The 17932-nt window shown below is 46.3% G+C and overlaps 2 protein-coding genes across 2 annotated transcripts in view; one reads left to right on the forward strand and one right to left on the reverse strand.

The window, feature by feature from the left end:
- Positions 1-17932, reverse strand: part of LOC123516747 (organic cation transporter protein-like) — a 58140-nt gene that overhangs the window by 17698 nt on the left and 22510 nt on the right. Inside the window, exon 4 of the mRNA XM_045276354.1 lies at positions 343-535. Coding sequence (XP_045132289.1) covers positions 343-535 — 193 coding nt within the window. The remainder of the gene's footprint in view (positions 1-342; positions 536-17932) is intronic.
- The window catches only part of LOC123516750, a 116603-nt gene that overhangs the window by 13625 nt on the left and 85046 nt on the right, over positions 1-17932 (forward strand). The window lies entirely within an intron of this gene.

The raw sequence follows: 17932 nt of genomic DNA on the forward strand, positions 1-17932 counted from the left end.
CTCAGTCATTCATACATTTCTCTGGTAAATACTGGAACTTCCTACCTTCTTCTGTATTTCCATCTTTCTATGACTTGACCTCATTTAAGAGGGAGGTTTCAAGACATTTATCTCTTTCTTTTGGCTAACTCTCTATAGACCTGCACGGGGACTGGCATTCTATTTGGGCCTTTTTTTCGCTTTTTTTGTTGCTCCTGGCATGCTCTTCTTACAAAAATGATAAAAAGCTGCACTAATCTTATTTCTATCGCATCTCGTGAACTCTGCTGTGCACTGGATGGATGTTGCAACAGTGCCTCGTGTAGAGGTGTGCTTATCTGATTTCTTTTGTTTTTAACTTACATCAGACACAATAGAAGAGGAGAAAAGGGAATGGTCATATTCAATGCTGGGACATGACTTCATGCCGGTGATGATGGAGTTATTGGGCTGCTGCAGCCACGTGTAGTCTTCATCTTGCTCTGAGGGAGGCAGGCACCGCTCGTCGAAGTAATCGGTCTGGTTGTGTTCGTCAAACTCAGAAATCTCAATCAGCCTGTGGAAATAACAGAAATCTCACAGAACACATGTGGACATAGAAATTGTTACTATTATTATTGTTATTATTATTATTATTATTATTATTATTATTATTATTATTATTATTATTATTATTATTAATAATAATAATAATAATAATAATAATAATAATAATAATAATAATAATTATAATAATAATAATAATAATAATAATAATAATAATAATAATAATAATAATAATAATAATAATAATAATAATAATAATTATTATTATTATTATTATTATTATTATTATTATTATCATTATTATCATCATCATCATCATCATCATCATTATACTATTGCTACTACTACTACTACTACTACTACTACTACTACTAGTGGTGGTAATAATAGTAGCAGTAGTAGCAGTAGTAGTAGTAGTAGTAGTAGTAGTAGGAGGAGGAGGAGGAGGAGGAGGAGGAGGAGGAGGAGGAGGAGGAGGAGGAGGAAGAGGAAGAGGAAGAGGAAGAGGAAGAGGAAGAGGATGAGGAAGAGGAAGAGGAAGAGGAAGAGGAGGAGGAGGAGGAGGAGGAGGAGGAGGAGGAGGAGGAGGAGGAGGAGGAGTACAAAGGAATACGAAGGAACAGACAGCAACAGCCTTACTGAGCCTAACGAGGCTGTCTGTGCGCCTATGCTACTACTACAGATTCTGTGAGTTAGAGGCTGAAGGAAACAAGGGTTCAAGGAAGGAAAACAAGAGGACTTAGGGAGAGAGAAAGTCAAAGATGTGATAAGGAAAGATAGAAAGAGAAGTGATACTATCTAGTACAGCAATCATTCATATCCTGTGGCAGCCTCTGGGATACATAGGGCCTTAATGAACTCTCGCCACCACATTCTATCTTGAGCTATCTTCTCAAGGTCTCCGCAACATTCATCACCGACTTCTCGTTTCATTGTCCTCAGCCATGTCTCCCTTGGACTTTCTCTACCTCTTCTTCCAGGTACCACCCCTTCTGGTGTACCAAGCACCAGTCCATGTCTTCTATACACATGTCCCATCCACTTCCATCTTGAGAGCCTCACATATTCATCAACAGGTTGCACCCTTGTCATTTCTCTAATTTTATTATTTGATATTCTATCCCACCACTTAACTCACAAAATTCTTCTTAGTGCCTTATTTTCAAATACCAGGAATTTATGACCAGTAGTTACGGTGCTGTACTATGACTCGTGTCCATAGATTAAAATACTCCTTATCATTACCTTGTAAATTCAGATTTTTGTATGCACAAAAATTATTATTATTTCAAACTCTTTTAAGCATTCCTATTGCGTGATAAGCCCTTTTTAACCTTTCCTCAAATTCTAAGTTCAAAGAACCATCTTTAACTAAATAAGTAACTAAGTATTTAAGCCTTTCAACTTGCTTTTCAATCATATCTCCAATTAAGCAGTCCTGCGCATTATTATATTGATGATTTCTTTTTTTTCTGCAGTTAATAACAAGTCCCATCTTTCGCCCTTCTTTCACTAAGCAGTCCAACACTCTTTGCATCTCTCCTAGTTCATTGTACATCAAAACTATATCATCTGCATAATCCAACTATAAAAGAAATATGTATGTAGGCGCAAAGTACGTTATTTGAGGGGTTGATGCGAGATGATTGTTCAACCTTTGTTTAAAAGTTTCTATCGTATTGCTATGGACAAAATGTGCAAGGAGAGACTTCCAGACATTTACAATTCTATTGAAGAAATAATGTTTAGTCTCGTCTGATCTGAAACGCTTACCTATAATCTTATAACCATTATTTCTAGTGGTGTTGGAATTGTCAGTGATAAGATACGTAATTGTTTACATTTACGTTATCAAAGCTCCGAAACATTTTAAATAGTTCAATTGTCTCCTCACATTCGCCGTTTCTCTAAATTGAACAATTTGAGTTCCCTCAAGCGCTCCTCATGAGGCTTGTTCCCCATTCGTGGAAACAACTTGGTAACTCTGAACTCTCTCCAGCTTGTCTATATCTTTCCTGTAATGGGGTGACTAGAACTGGACACAGTGCTCAAGTTGAGGTCGGACGAGCGCATTAAACAATTTGAGAATTACCCCTTTTGATTTGAATTTAAAAGTCCTACCGAGGAGGAGGAAGAGGAAGAGGAAGAGGAGGAGGAGCAGTAGCACGAGGAGCAGGAAGAGGAAGAGGAAGAGGAGGACGAGGAGGGGAGAAGGAGGAGCACGAGGAGGTGGAGGAGATGGAGTGGCGGTGGCATTGGTATACTCATATTAGTAATGTAAGGAACAGTTTATTAAGAAGATTATTTTCGCAGATATCAAATTCACTGTTGTCCATAAAACACAATAACGCAGCCAATAATGAAAAAAAAAAAGACCACAAATAATGCAACACAGACATAACTTGGCAGAGCAAGGTTGACCATGTATAATCTTCAGTCACAAAGATCCCATGATAAAAATGTGCTGCATTAGGAAGGAAAGATATCCAGTGTACTTGTTCCCATTTGCAACAGAACAGTTAGAAAGAGAGATGAAGCTACAGACAGAAGGATAGGAGCCGAAGGAGGATAGTTTGAAAATTGAAAGTAGCAAATTAACAAAGACATTCTGAAAAAAAAGTAATATTGCTCCTCTCTTTAACTGGTAATTTGCTCAAGTCGGTCGGTAGGATGGATGGATGGATTTTAATTAGGCGCCGCAACAGCGAAGGTCATTTGGCGCCGCTACATTAATTTTTAATTAAGACAAAAAGGCTTAAAAGAAAATTTATAAAATAATTAAAAGCAATTAAAAGCAATATAATTAAAGGTAGCTAAAAAACTAAAAAGAATAAAACTTTATAAAACATTAAAATACATATAATATAATAAAATAAAATTCTAGAATTGACAAATATGGAAGGAGGCCAGCCTCTCCCCAAAAAAACAAAAACATCATGGCCAAGGGCCATACACGATAGTCCAAGGACCTCAGATAGGAGGAGGAAAACCACACTAAACCCAACGCCTGCGTCGGATTTGGAACCATCAGTAAAAACAGGGATATCATCAGAATGGATAAAAAAAAAAAAAGTGTTCTAAAAACCGTGTGTGGGACAGAGCTGGCAGAAAATCCTTCTTGCCATCCATGGCAGGAGGGCATAAGGAGATAGCAGGAAGCTGCCAATAACCAACTCGTGGGAGCCGGAAAGAGTACACAGGAGTGGGATCGATAGATAAATCAGCCATGAGATTTGCGACTCGATGGCCAAAAGGTTTAGGGAGACTAGGTCGAGTGACATATGCCTGCGAGCACGAGTCCCGCAATATTGACAGACAAGGGACAGAATCAGGAAGACGGTGGGTGCGAAACCAACACCGGAGCATCAAAGACTGGCGCCGGAGGTCCAGCGGCCAGAAACCAGCATCCACTAGAAGGCTAGGTATTGGAGATGTCCGAAATGCACCCGTAGCCAAGCGGACCCCAGCATGATGCACGGAGTCAAGCGCGTAGTCGTGCATCCGTTGCAGATGAGTAGATCTCACAGCCGTATTCCAGCTTAGGAAGGATTAGTGTACGGTGAAGAAGCAGCAACGTGTCCCTGTCCGCACCCCAAGAGGTGTGACTTAAAACCCGAAGAAGGGATAATGCCTGCCGACAAGACGCCTTAAGAGAACGGAAATGGGGAACCCAGGTGAGACGGTTGTCGAACAAAAGGCCAAGACATCGAGTCGCCTCCACGCATGAGAGACGTCTATTGGCGAGGTATAAATCAGGGTCTGGATGTACACCACGGTTGCGACAAAATGCACGGCTACGGTCTTCGAGATGGAGAATCGAAAACCGTTCATGTTGGCCCAACCGGACACCCTATTGATTGCCAGTTGGAGCTTGCGCTCAATCAGTGACATCCTAGCAGCAGCAAAAGAGATGCACAAGTCGTCCACATATAAGGAGCTGTGAATGCCATCTGGGAGAGTATCTATAACACCATTTATGGCGACTGCGAATAATGTAACACTAAGAATACTTCCCTGTGGGACTCCATCATTTAGAGCAGTAGCCTCGGAGAGAACACTCCCCACTCGAACCCGTAAAAGACGTCTGGATAAAAACTGCTGGATAAAATAGGAAGGTGGCCACGAAGGCCAAAATTAAACAAAGACTGTAAAATGCCATGACACCAAGCCGTGTCGTAGGCCTTCTCCAGGTCAAAAAGACTGTTACTTGATGGTGGTGATTAGCGAAGGCCTCACAAATAGAAGACTCTAGGGATAAAAGAGCATCAGTAGTAGACCTCATCTTTCGGAAGCCGTACTGTACCGATGACAAGTACTTCCCCTCTCCAAGTACCACATGAGTCTTACATTTACCATCTTTTCTAACACTTTACAAATGCAGGATGTCAAAGATATAGGACGGTAGTTCGTAGCCTGGAGATTATCTTTCCCAGGCTTCGGAAATGGGAGAACCACTGCCACAGCCCAAGAAGATGGAAAGTCACCGGTATGCCAAATCATATTATAAAGATTTAATAAAAGTTAAAAGCACCGTCAGACATGTGGCGCAAGAAGGCTTAAGGAATATCATCTGGGCCAGGAGAAGAGTCATGACACTGGGACAAAGCAGTCCGCAACTCGGAGGCAGAGAAGGGGACATTATAAGACTTCCCTCCACTGGAAGAAAAATTTATGCCGAGAGATTCCATTCTCTGGCGGTGACGTGCGCCCGGGGCTGCAGGATGCCTCCGGGAAACACTGGCAAAGTGCTCCGCGAAGAGGTCAGCAACAGTCCTAGGGTTGCCACCGTCCGCCCAGCAGACAACAAAACTGGTGGGGAAGGAGCAGAATACTTCCCAGCAATTCAGCGGACTTTGTTGAAGACATTCGTAAGAGGGGTGCGGGCGTTAATGGAAGAGACAGGCTTTCCAAGACGCTCTTTGTGCCTCTTTCAAAACGCGGCGGGCCCGAGCTCGGCAGCGTCGAAAAGCTTCCAGGCACTGCGGGTCCCCACGATGTCGCCGGAGACGAGAGAAAGCTGCCCGTTTCTCTTTCACAGCGTTAGTGCATGCTGCGTTCCACCAAGGAACGGGACGCTTAGTAAAGCGACCGGACGTCCTAGGGATTGTCTGAAGCGCTACTGAATGTAAAAAATCGGTAAAATAATCAACAGCCTCAGCACAAGTAGAAAAGTCAGCCAGCGGACGGATAAAAGAGCTAAGGTCTGTGAATCGAGGCCAATCTGCCTTGTCTAAAACCCAGCGTGGGGGCCGGGACTGTGGCTCAGAGTTCACAGATTGTAATAAAATCGGAAAGTGGTCACTACCGTGTAAATCCGGTAGGACCCGCCAATTAAAATCAAGGAAAGAATTAGATGTACACAGAGAAAGATCGATAGCTGTAAAAGTCCCAGTAGGACTGTGGAAATGTGTAACATCCCCAAAATTTAAAACCTCGAATCCCTCATCCTCAATAAAAGAACCGATTAAAACCCCACGAGGATTACTAACACCTTCATCCCACAATGGGTGACGGCCGCTAAAATCTCCCAACAAGAGAAAGGCGGAGTCAGCTGACGCACCAGGCCGTCAAGCTCACCCCTGGAGACAGGAAGCCGAGGAAGGAAATATAAACTGCAAATAGTTTAGAATCGTCCCATAAAAACCTTAACAGCAACCACCTGAAGGAGAGAGTTGAGTTGAAAGGGGACAACAGGTATGTCTTGACGGACTAGGATAGCTGTGTCACCGTGGTGGCCCTGTTCGAGGAAAGGAGTGCTAATAAAGGCACGATAGCCAGGAGGACTAGAATAAGTACTATCACCTAACATAATCTCTTGTAGAGCTACACAGGCTGGAGAGAACTCCAACAGTAAAGCTCGGAGTTCCCCCCACGAGGCGCGAAGGCCTCTACAGTTCCACTGTAGAAGCTTGAAGATGACTATTTAGGTGCAGTGGACGGGCGAGCCTTTTGAGGCTGCCCGTGACTCACCTGACTAGAAATAATCAAACGACGAAAAGACACCGGGAGTTGAGATGTGCCGGGTCGTTGGACCGCAGCCTTTCGGCCTACCGGTGAGTGATGCGAACCATCATCACTTCTACCGGTCATCGGAGGACGAGGGTCAGGCTGGACTGCACTTTTTGACACAGTGGGTCCACGAGGGACGGCTGTGACAATATCATCGGACGTCTCCATGCTAAGACCATCCTCATCACAAGAAGCCAGATCTGAGACAGAGGGCATCACAGAAGGTTGGACAGAAACTACTGGAGCTACCATTGCAGAGCGGTCCCTGGAGGACTCACGATCATGTGCACCAGGAGAAACCTTAGATTGTTTAGGCTGAGGTAAATCTATCGACTCCGCAGAGCTGTGGTGCCGTTTGGTCAGGCCCTTCAAAGGCTTAGGCGATACAGGTGGCAAATGGACATCTACTACATGGGTGACTTTGGTCAAGTCCGTATTATTCTCGTCACTTCTAAGAGATGACTCAACTGGTCGCTAGGATGCCAATACCAACAATGTACTACTCGTATTAAGACTTAGTCTACAGATTTTATTAGTTTATTTATTTATTTTTTCACTCACACCAGATTAATCTACATACTGGACTTTATTGTCAGAGACACCTTACTTGTCATCAATAGTGTGTGCGGACTGGTTCTCCAATGCGGTGAAGGATCTCCCGTGACAGCGGAAAGGTACTGGCGGAGCTATCAAGGTCATTCCTACCATCTGTACTGGCAACAAGGCAGCGACTGTCATTAACGAAAAAAACAGACAAAAACAAACTTAGTGTGTTGATTTTATTTGCATTTTTATATTAAAGTAAACACACACACACACACACACACACACACACACACACACACACACACACACACACACACACACACACACACACACACACACACACACACACTGCTTTATTTCTATCTGAACTACTGAAATACCACAGCAACATGACTGTCACCCAGAGCATGACAGTCCCTGCACGGTGACATTTGGTCCGCAGATCCTGAGAAACTTGATATATTACGTCACACTCAGCAAACCCACTGTTCTCATTGTAACGGATTAGCGGCAGCGTGCCAGGCTGTCGGCCAGATTACGGCACAGTTTCGTCCATGCGGGCAGGACGGTAACATACTCGTGAGTCGTGATGCCGACGGCTCACTTGCCTGGTGGCCCTCCAAGGGATTACAAAAGCCATCCCATCCATCGTTAAATTAACCATGCTACGGCGATTTCCTGCTTTAGTGCCTATAAAGAACATGCTCATGACCAACAGATCCTTAAAGGAGTGTTAAAGAGTGTTAAAAAGGCAAAATTGATTCAGAACATACACACAAAGTACGTGAACACATACTCACTGATGAGCACTACCAACACGCTGATTCCTGCCACACTTGAGAGAGAGAGAGAGAGAGAGAGAGAGAGAGAGAGAGAGAGAGAGAGAGAGAGTAGTAGTAGTCCTCCTCAACCACCCAGGGCTCCACCCGCGCGTCAGCACCACAGTCATGCCCCCCAGCTCACTGTGGTGTCTGCCAATGTCAGAGGCCTGCGCACCAACATCGCAGACCTCTCACATAATTTTGTCTTGCGGTATAAAGCAGACATCGTGGCAGTGACAGGGACGTGGCTATGTAGCGCGGTGGAGCCAACATTCGGCAGAATCCCCGGCTACACGGACTGGGTGAGGAACGACCGCGATGGCAGAACGGGTGGGGGCGTGGCCGCCTGCTTCAGGAATGGCCTCCAGACCCAGGAGCTGTCAGTCAACCTCCCTCACCTCATGGAAGCGCTGTTCCTCCGCATAGTCCTGCGAGATAACAGTGGTCTGCTTCTCTGCGTCCTGTATCGCCCCCCAACACAAGGACGCTTCGCGCTGGACTTCCTGGCGGATGAGCTGGACGACTTGCTTCGGCGCCACCAATGCAAGTCCGTCCTTATCCTGGGAGACCTCAACTTCCACCTAGAGAAGCAGGCCTTCGACAATCTTGTAGCGGTGCAAGGACTCGTCAACCACGTGACGTTTCCAACTCATGAAGGAGGAGGGCTGCTCGATCCTGTGTTGTCTGATCTCCCTGAAGCCAACATTACCTGTCAACAGCTGGACAAAGTGGGCAGCTCTGATCACCACGCAGTGCTGACCCACGTACAACTCACCGCTGCGAGAGAAGAGGCTGTGCCGCGCAACATATGGCTTTGGGAGGAGGCTGACTGGCCATCCCTGCGGCAGGCTCTCAGTACCACGGATTGGGAGGCGCTGCTCGTCGAGGACGTGGAGAAGAAGGTCTCCGTCCTCACCTCGAAGCTACTTGACCTCCAGACCCAGTTTGTTCCCCATCGCACGTACCTCGCCAAAGCCACAGACCCTAAATGGTTCGGCTACCGCTGCCGGGTTGCTGCCGAGGCCAAATATGCGGCATGGCGAAGGTACAAGCGACGCCCTCACACCACAACCTCGCCCTCCACCGAGCTGCGTGCAGGAGGATGACAGCCACATCCAAGTGGGCGCGGCAGCACTGGGAGGAAGTGATGAGGAGCAAACTCACTGGTCCTGGAGTGGGGAGCAAGGCGTGGTGGGCGCTCGTCAAGGAGCGGCAGGGCGTGCTGAGACAGGACAGCGTGCCCCCCCTCACCAGGCCAGACGGGTCCACGGCTACTAGCAGCGATGACAAGGCTGCTCTCCTGGCCGAACTATTTGCACAAAAAATGCAAGTAGACGACCCTCACCGCCCTCCACCTGAGCTGCCCCGAGACTGACCACACCATCACGTCGGTCTCCGTCACCGCGGCACAGGTGAAGAGAGTACTCGAGGAAATCGATGCAGGAAAGCCACAGGCCCTGACAACATCAGTCCTCGGGTACTAAAGAACTGTGCCGAGGAGTTATCTGCACCTCTCGCCAACATCTTCGCTGCCTGCCTCGAGGAGGAGAAGTGGCCATCTGCCTGGAAAGAAGCCTGTGTGGTTCCCGCCCACAAGAAAGACTCCAGGACGGACCCGAGCCACTACCGACCCATCTCCCTGCTGTCGGTTGTTGGCAAGGTGTTTGAGAAGATGTTGGCTGCCGCCCTAGAGAAACACCTTGCAGACAACGGTCTCCTCTCGCCTCACCAATTTGGGTTCAGGCCGGGCCGATCCACCTCAGATCTGCTTCTCCTCCTCTCACAAGAGTGGCAGGACTCCCTCGACGAAGGCCGGGACACACTCGTGGTGGCGCTTGACATCGCGGGCGCCTATGATCGGGTGTGGCACTCCGCCCTGCTGGCAAAGCTGCGTGCCAAAGGCGTAGCCGGGAGCCTGCTGTCTCTTCTTGATGACTACCTCCATGGTCGTTCACTACGGGTAGTCATCAATGGACGGTCCTCAGCGCCTGCCCCCATAGAAGCCTCAGTTCCACAGGGCTCTGTATTAGGGCCAGTCCTGTGGAACATATATATAGACGATTTACTTCGCCAGCTCCCCACAGTCAAAGCCTATGCTGATGACTGCACGGTGGCCGTCTCCTACTGCCGCCAGGACAGTAGGCGCGCTGTTGCTGCAGTCAACAGGCAGCTGAAAACTGCAGAGGAGTGGGGGGCGCTATGGCAGGTCAACTTCGCGCCTGAGAAAACACACGCTATGGTCGTCTCCCGGTCCCCCGCCGCCACCCAGGCCGTGGAGGGACAAATAAGGTTTGGGGGTGTCCAGCTGCCCTCCAAGACGACATCAAGATCCTGGGTGTGGCCATTGACCGGGAGCTGCGCTACGACCAGCACCTCGCGTCTGTGGCCCGCCAGACCTCTCAGCGTGTGTCAGCCCTCCGCAGGGTGGCAAGCAACCTGGATCCCCAAGGCATCCTGACGCTGTACAAGGCTCAGATCCGCCCTTGTATGGAATACGGAGCCTTGACGTGGATGTCCAGTGCTGTCACCCACACCAGGCGACTCGATGCGGTGCAGAGGCGCGCTCTCCGACTGCTGGGGGACGATGAGGAGTTCGCCGACGGTGTGACATCCCTGGAGCACCGTCGCGATGTGGCAGCTCTGACAGTCTGCCACAAGACACAGGTGCTCCACACTCCCACCTCACCCGCCTGTACTTGCCGCCTCACCACGCCCAACGCGCGACGCGACAGGCAGCGGCCGGAAGACGTGTGACGGTGCCACGATCACACACGTCACAGCATCTGAGGACGTACAAGGCCAGGGCAGCGCGTCTCTGGAACGGCTTCACGGAGGCCACACCTGGTGTGGCAGACATGTCAAATCACCAGGCGAAAGTGGCTGCCAACACCTGGAGAGGCACACTCCCCACACCGTTCCTGTCCAGCTCCTCCTGTACATAATGTATATAAAGTATAGTGTATCATGCTAGTTGGCGCGGGTACCACCTCAGGTACCTGCCACCCACATAAACTTTTAGAATAGTTGCCTAGTGTCCACTAGCAACTTTAAGTTTATTATGTAAATATTGTAGTGGTAACTAAGTTTAAATAAAAAAAAAAAAGAGAGAGCAACCATAAAAGGCTCCTTACTCTTTAAAAAAAAAAGGAAACATTTGGATACAGTTTGTGAACTGTTTGTAAAATATTTCCTGGTGTGGAGAGACCTTCAATTTAACCGAATTGTGTCATGATAGCAGTGCCGGCAGATCCAGGAAAGGAGGTACCCCATCCTATGAGTAGTAGCCCTGATCCTGATGGGACATTAATTTCTCCAAAAGCTCACGGTAGGTTGGACGATCTTAGAAAAAAGGTTGTAAACAGCTGATGTAAACCACCGCACCAAATGTTGTCATCTAGTATTTGTTACTTTTGTTGTTGAAATGTTTTTAAATGAGATTCATAGGCGTATACGAATTGATGGATTCATATTAATTTCTGTGAGGGAAAAGTACACAGCGCTGGAAAGTTAACAATGAAGCACCTTTTATATAATGTGTGGCAGCCGTGCGGCAGAAACCGCAATCATATCCGATCCGGCTGTCACCGAGACTCATATTCTCAAACACTTCTGTGCTTCGCCTTCACTATTTCAAGAGTGTTTATTTAAATGTACACGAGTTTTTAAGGGTGATTTTTGAAGTTCTAGAGGCAGAATAACAAGATTTCTATATCATTAACCGGATAAACGTTCTTGAAAACCTGGCTAATCATCTCAGTGGCCTTGGAAAAAAGTCGTGGTGAGAGAGCAGACTGTTTCTGATTACGGACCCAAGACGCGGTGAGAAACTGCATTTTTATTTATTTATTTTTTTTTACCTTATGTCCTTTAGCGCCTTTAGGCATACTTGAAGAGTATATTTGGGAAGCGCTGTTTAGCTTCCGCTCATTAGCGGCGCAGGCAATTTTACTTGTAGAGGTATCCATATTAGGTCCCATATCACCACCCAAGCTCATCTTTGGTGTAATCACCTACAACCTGGATATCATGGTAACACGTAGGTAACTTTAAACCACTCGACAAATGGCATAGCTTCAAAGCGGATTCGAACCTACGCGTGGACGTCTGCCCGATCCCAAGCTCACCACCTTATCCACTACGCCACAGCTTCCGTGAAACGGGTCTGGCTGGCGATACACTATACGAGTACTACCTCGGTTCGATCAGGGAGATGCTGCACTTCACTGGTGTCCTCACAGAGCTCTTCAGGTGAGAAAGTCAATGTTTGTTAGGTTAGGGTTTGCAAGGTGGTGGAGGATGCCTTACCATGGTGATGAGCGAGACGAGGAGAGGAGGTTGTTATCGTGAGTGCAGCGTTTCCTTGTATACTGGCTGGGAGATGGCAGTGCGGCCCTGTGGAATACAAGAACACTGTTATTGGAATGTATTTGTTCGTCTCTTTGTAAGTGTTGTTTCAGAACACCCACACCTCTTTTCCATGTAATGAAGTGAAATAAGTGCAGAAGATTAGCTCGCCAATGTCATTATCTCTATGAAACCACCAGCTGGTACACGTAACAATATGGCAAGGCATGCAACACACACGGCTTGAAGTCAGATGTCTCCAGCGGCACTGGCTGGTTCGCCTGTGGGACGAGGCCTTCCAATTACCATCCGTTCCTCTAAAGACAAACCAATTGCATTAATACCAGGATACTCCATGCTACCTCACCATAATTCCGTGAACTTACTCTCTACGCAAAAAGTGTTCGCTGATAAGTGAACACCTCATAACACCTTACCTCACAGTACTTACTTTCAGAACGAATAAAACTTTTGCTAACTAGAAAACCATATTATAACACACACACACACACACACACACACACACACACACACACACACACACACACACACACACACACACACACACACACACACACACACACACAAACCTTTCATTAACCTCAGAAAATTAAATGGTTGATTTCCTTCGGAGGAGGAGGTAGTAGACACCTACCGAAAAGATAATTTATTTCCAGTCTAGAAGCACCAGTTCTGGTCTGGATTAGCTCAAGGAATGTTGTGAACTCAAATTGTCTTAATTAAAATGTCTTGACACCTCCCTCAAACTTTTTCTTCATGGAAACCTGAATGTTGCATCAAACGCAAAACGACGTGACTCATTCCCATGCTCATGCTCTTGAATGTTCCGACTTTTCCACCATCTGGCTTCGGCTCAATAGTCACTAACTATATATGTGGTGTCTATGTCTGTCCTAACTCTTCTGACTATAGTAAATTCTTTGAATATTAATTTTTTTTAAGTGTATCAGATTCTGTCCCTCTATCCTTTCGCGGAGATCTCCATCCTTGGAGATTTCAATGTTCTCCACCAGCTTAGACCTTCCTTCCCTTCACTGACCATCCTGGTGAAATAGCCTTCAACTTTGCTATCCTCCATGACCTAAAGCAACTGGTGCAACACCCTACTCATATCCTTGACCGTCTTGGAGATACGCCCAATATTCTTGACTTTTTCCTTACCTCTAATCCTTCTGCTTATTCTGTTACATTATCTTCTCCGTTGGACTCCTCCGATCACAACCTCATATCTGTAATTTGTCCTAATTCTCCAATCCCTCTTCAGAATCTACCAAAACAGAGGTGTGTCTGGCATCTTGCCTCTGCCAGTTGGGGAGGGGGGGGAGTGTCTGAGGAGGTATTATGCTAATTTTCCCTGGAATGATTACTCTTTACATGTCAGAGATACTTCTCTGTGTGGTGAACGCTGAACAGAGGTGATAGTGTCTGGCATGAAAACGTAGATTCCTTATTCTTTTTCTAATCCTAAATCTTCTAAACCGTGGTTTAACACACGCTTTTCTCGTGGTATACATGATAGAGAGGTTGCCCACAAAAGGTACTTGAGCCTTCCATAACCTGAATCTCATACAATTTATATTTCTGCCTGGAATCATGCCAAGTCTGTTCTTCATCTTGCCAAACACTCCTTCATAACTTCAAGTTCTTTCAAACTCCAACTCCTCTTGAGACTTCTGGCATATGGCCAAAAATGTCTCCAATAATTTTATTTCTTTATATTTCCCTCCTGATGGCACCACTGCCATCTCATCTGACTTTTGAGCTGAACTCTTCTCTCAAACCTTTGCTTTCAACTCCACCTTGGATGATTCTGGGCTTGTCCCTCTTTTAACTATGCCAATCGACTTCTACCTTTTCTCCATGCTGGAGGTTTGCCGACATTGTCTGTTCCTTAAAAGGGTGACCGTTCTAGTCCCTCAAACTACCGCCCTATATCTTTAATCTCTTGCTTGTCTATAGTTTTTCAATTTATCCTCAATAGGAAGATTCTCAAACATCTGTCTGTCACTTCACATTTTCTTATATGATCGCCAACATGGCTTCGGTCGAGGCGGCTCTACTGATGATCTTCAGGCTTTCCTTACAGAGTCTTGGTCATTGTCTAATAAATTTCGGTGAAATTTTTGCTGTTGCGTTACACATATCAAAAGCTTTTAATAGAATCTGGTATAAGGCTTTGATTTCTAAACTACCTTCCTACGGTTTCTATCCTTCTCTCTGCAACTTTATCTCAAGTTTCCTTTCTGACCAGTCTATTGCTGCTGTGGTAGACGGCCACTGTTCTTTTCCTAAATCTATTACCAGTGATGCGCCTCATGGATTCTCATGGCTCTTTCCATTCTTCATTAATGGTCTTCTTCACCAAACTTCTTGTCCTAACCACTCCTACGCTGATGATACCACCTTACATATTTCCACGTCTTTTTAGAGATGACCAACACTTTAGAAAGTTAAAAGACTTGGCAGGGACACCACAGAACGCTTGACTTCTGATCTTTCTAAGATTTATGATTGAGGCCGAAAAAACTTAGTAGTATTCAATGCCTCAAGAACTCAATTCCTCGACACAATCTTCCAAACAACTATCCTCTCTTCTCTATTCTACTGAATATCCTCGGTCTGTCCTTTATTCATAATCTAAACTGGAAACTTTACATCAGCTCTTGCTAAAACAACTTCTTTGAAGTTAGGTGTTTTAAGGAGTCTCCGCATTTTTTTTTTTGTCCCTCGAACTGCTATCTCTGTACAAGGGTCTTATCCGTCTTTATATGGAGTACTCTACATATGTTTAGGGGGAGTTCCACTAACACAGATTTAATAGATAGGGTGGAATCAAAAGCTTTTCGTCTCAACTCCTCTCCTCTGATTGACTGTCTTCAGCCTCTTTCTCACTGCCCTAATGTTGCATCTCTTGCTATCTTTTATCACTATTTTCATGCTAACTGCTCTTCTGATCTTGCTAACTGCATGCCTTCCCTCTTCCTGCAGCATCACTGCACAAGACCTGGTTTTTCCTCTTACCCCTGTTCTGTCTAACTCTCTCATGTAAGAGTTAACCATTACTCTTAATCTTCCATGCCTTTCTTTGTAGAACTCTGGAACTCCCTAACTGCTTCTATATTTCCATCTTCCTATGACTTGACTTCTTTGAATTAAAAGGGAGGTTTCAAGACATTTGTCCTGGACTTTTGGGTAACTATATTAATCTTTAAGAGAACTGGCAGTCAAGTGGGCCTTCATTAATTTTTCATTTTTTGTTGCCCTTGGCTGGTCTCAATCAATTAATTAATCAATCATGGGGGGCATACGCCGGAGGGCGCGCGTCGCCTTGCTTACCCTATGGCGCCACTCCATGCAGGCTCCCTTCCCATGCCAAATACCTCCCAGCAAGAGGCATCGACTTGCTGCTGACATGAGTTATGTGAACGGCCCCTTGGCCTCCTCCATGCTGGGCTTATCCGTTTTGGAGACAACCTGATATGCAGTATCGGCTTCCGGGTAGCGTGCTACATGCCCATATAGTCGCATTGGCGTTAACGGACTATGCTGGTAATTGGCTTTGAATCAGTCTCACGGGGTAATCGCTGATTTGACACAAAATCATACCAAAGGTACCCCATGATCCTGCGAAGTCATCTAGTACCAAAGACATCGATTCGCCTCTTCAGGTAAGTGTTCAGCGTCCATATCTCACAACCATTGAGTAAGACAGAGATCACCAGCGACTTGAAGATCCGAATCTTTGTCCATCTGCACATGTACTGACAACACCAAATACTCGTGTTGAGAGAGTTCATAACGCCATGGGCCAGGCCAATCCACCTTACAACTTCCTGGCTCGACCCACCGTCGTTACGCAGTACACTACCAAGGTATATGAAGTTTTCCAAAATCTCAATGTCCTTGCCACATTCATGGACGGACTATATTGTTTCATCCAGTAAGCCTCCAAACACCTGAACCTTTGTATTGGGCCAGGACACCTGGAGTCCCAAGGGCTTCGCATTCTCATGCAATGCCTCTAGAGCCATTACCAGAACCTCTAGTGACTAAGCAAAGATTACTGCATCATCGGCAAAAACTAACATCTGTAAATTCAGTATTGTTGACAGATGGTCCACAATGACTTTGGTCTACAACTCTGCCTAGTACTCATTCCATGTAAGTGTTGAAAAGTGATGGAGCAAGCACACATCCCTGCCTCACTCCCATATTCACAGGAAAGAAGCTGGACACGTCCACTCCATCCTTCGCGGCACTCACAGTCTTGGAGTAGAGGCCAGTTAGTAGACCAATATAATTCCACGGAGACACAGAAAATCCCAGATTGTCTCTTGATGCACTGAATCAAACTCTTTCTTGACATCGACACAGGCTGCAAGCATCCTTTGTTGATACTCACGTTGGCGCTCCACCAGTATGCGAAACGAGAGGATCCAGTCAGTTGTTGACTTACCGGGCGTGAACCTAGACTGTTCAGGTCTCTGTTGTTTCAGCAGGTAACAGCAGATATGCATCAACAGCAAATGGGGAAGCACCTTGCTTGGTACGCTGAGCAGTGTTATACCACCGTAGTTGTTGCAGTCCTGTCAGTCCCCTTTCCCGTTCCAGATAGGGATAACCAACCCCTTTTTTCCAGTCAGGGGAAATGGTACCTGAATGCCAAACAAAAGTCAAGACTGCATACAACCCACGGAACATGGCCTCACCCCCCGCTTTGAACAGCTCCGCACTAATGTTACAGATGCCAGCTGCCTTTCCACCCCTCAACTTTGCCACAGCCTCTTTGACATCATCAATGGAGGGTGCAGTTTCATCAATGGGTAGATTAGCATCCAGCATCTGTAATCCTGCAGTTGGGAACTGTCCGCTTGGAGTATCCACCGTGAACAGCTACTCAAAGTACTCAGCCCATTGAACCATCTGCCCATCTGCGTCCGGTACGAGGCGACCTTGTGCTGTTTGAATAGCGCTCGCCTGAGATGTAGACTTTGAGCAAAGTTTGTTCAGGGCTCAATAGGCAGGTTGTAGTTCATTAGCACTTAAGTGACACTCTACATACCTCTCCTTGTCTCTCCTCAGCTGTAGTCCTACGTGACAAAACCCTGTACTGGTTGCGGTTCCCAGCAAGTCTGGCAGTGCGACTCTCCTCAATACTGTCCAGCGTCTCTACCGAGGCGAAGCCATTGCGTGACCTTGGGCGCTTTCCAACGCCTTCCTTGGCAGCCTCAAGAGTCTCACGTTTAAAGGTATCTTTAAGGGAGTCAAGCATTCCAAACCGATTTAAGACTCACTACATACTCCTGGGCACATGTCAAGTCCTTCAGTTTTTCTAGATGAAACACAGTGTGGTCACATCTTGGAAGCCTTCTGGACTTAACATGAAGCTTGAGCGTAGCAACAACAAGCCTGTGATCAGTTGAAAAAAACTCAGCACTCCGAGAAACTCTGCAGTTCTGGAAGATCCTCCAACGAGTACTAACAAGGATATGGTTGATCTCCGTCACTACCCCTCCGGCATTGCTATGCCAAGTCCAGTGGTGCAGCGCTGGTCTCTGATACCAAGAACCTGCAATTCTCAACCTTCTGGATCTGGCAAGATTCAGAAGGAAAGAGCTGTTGTCGTTCCTGGTACCAGAGCCATGGGGACTAACAAATAGAGCGGC

The sequence above is a fragment of the Portunus trituberculatus genome, chromosome 41 (assembly GCF_017591435.1).
Source record: "Portunus trituberculatus isolate SZX2019 chromosome 41, ASM1759143v1, whole genome shotgun sequence".
NCBI classification, from domain to species: Eukaryota; Metazoa; Arthropoda; class Malacostraca; order Decapoda; family Portunidae; genus Portunus; species Portunus trituberculatus.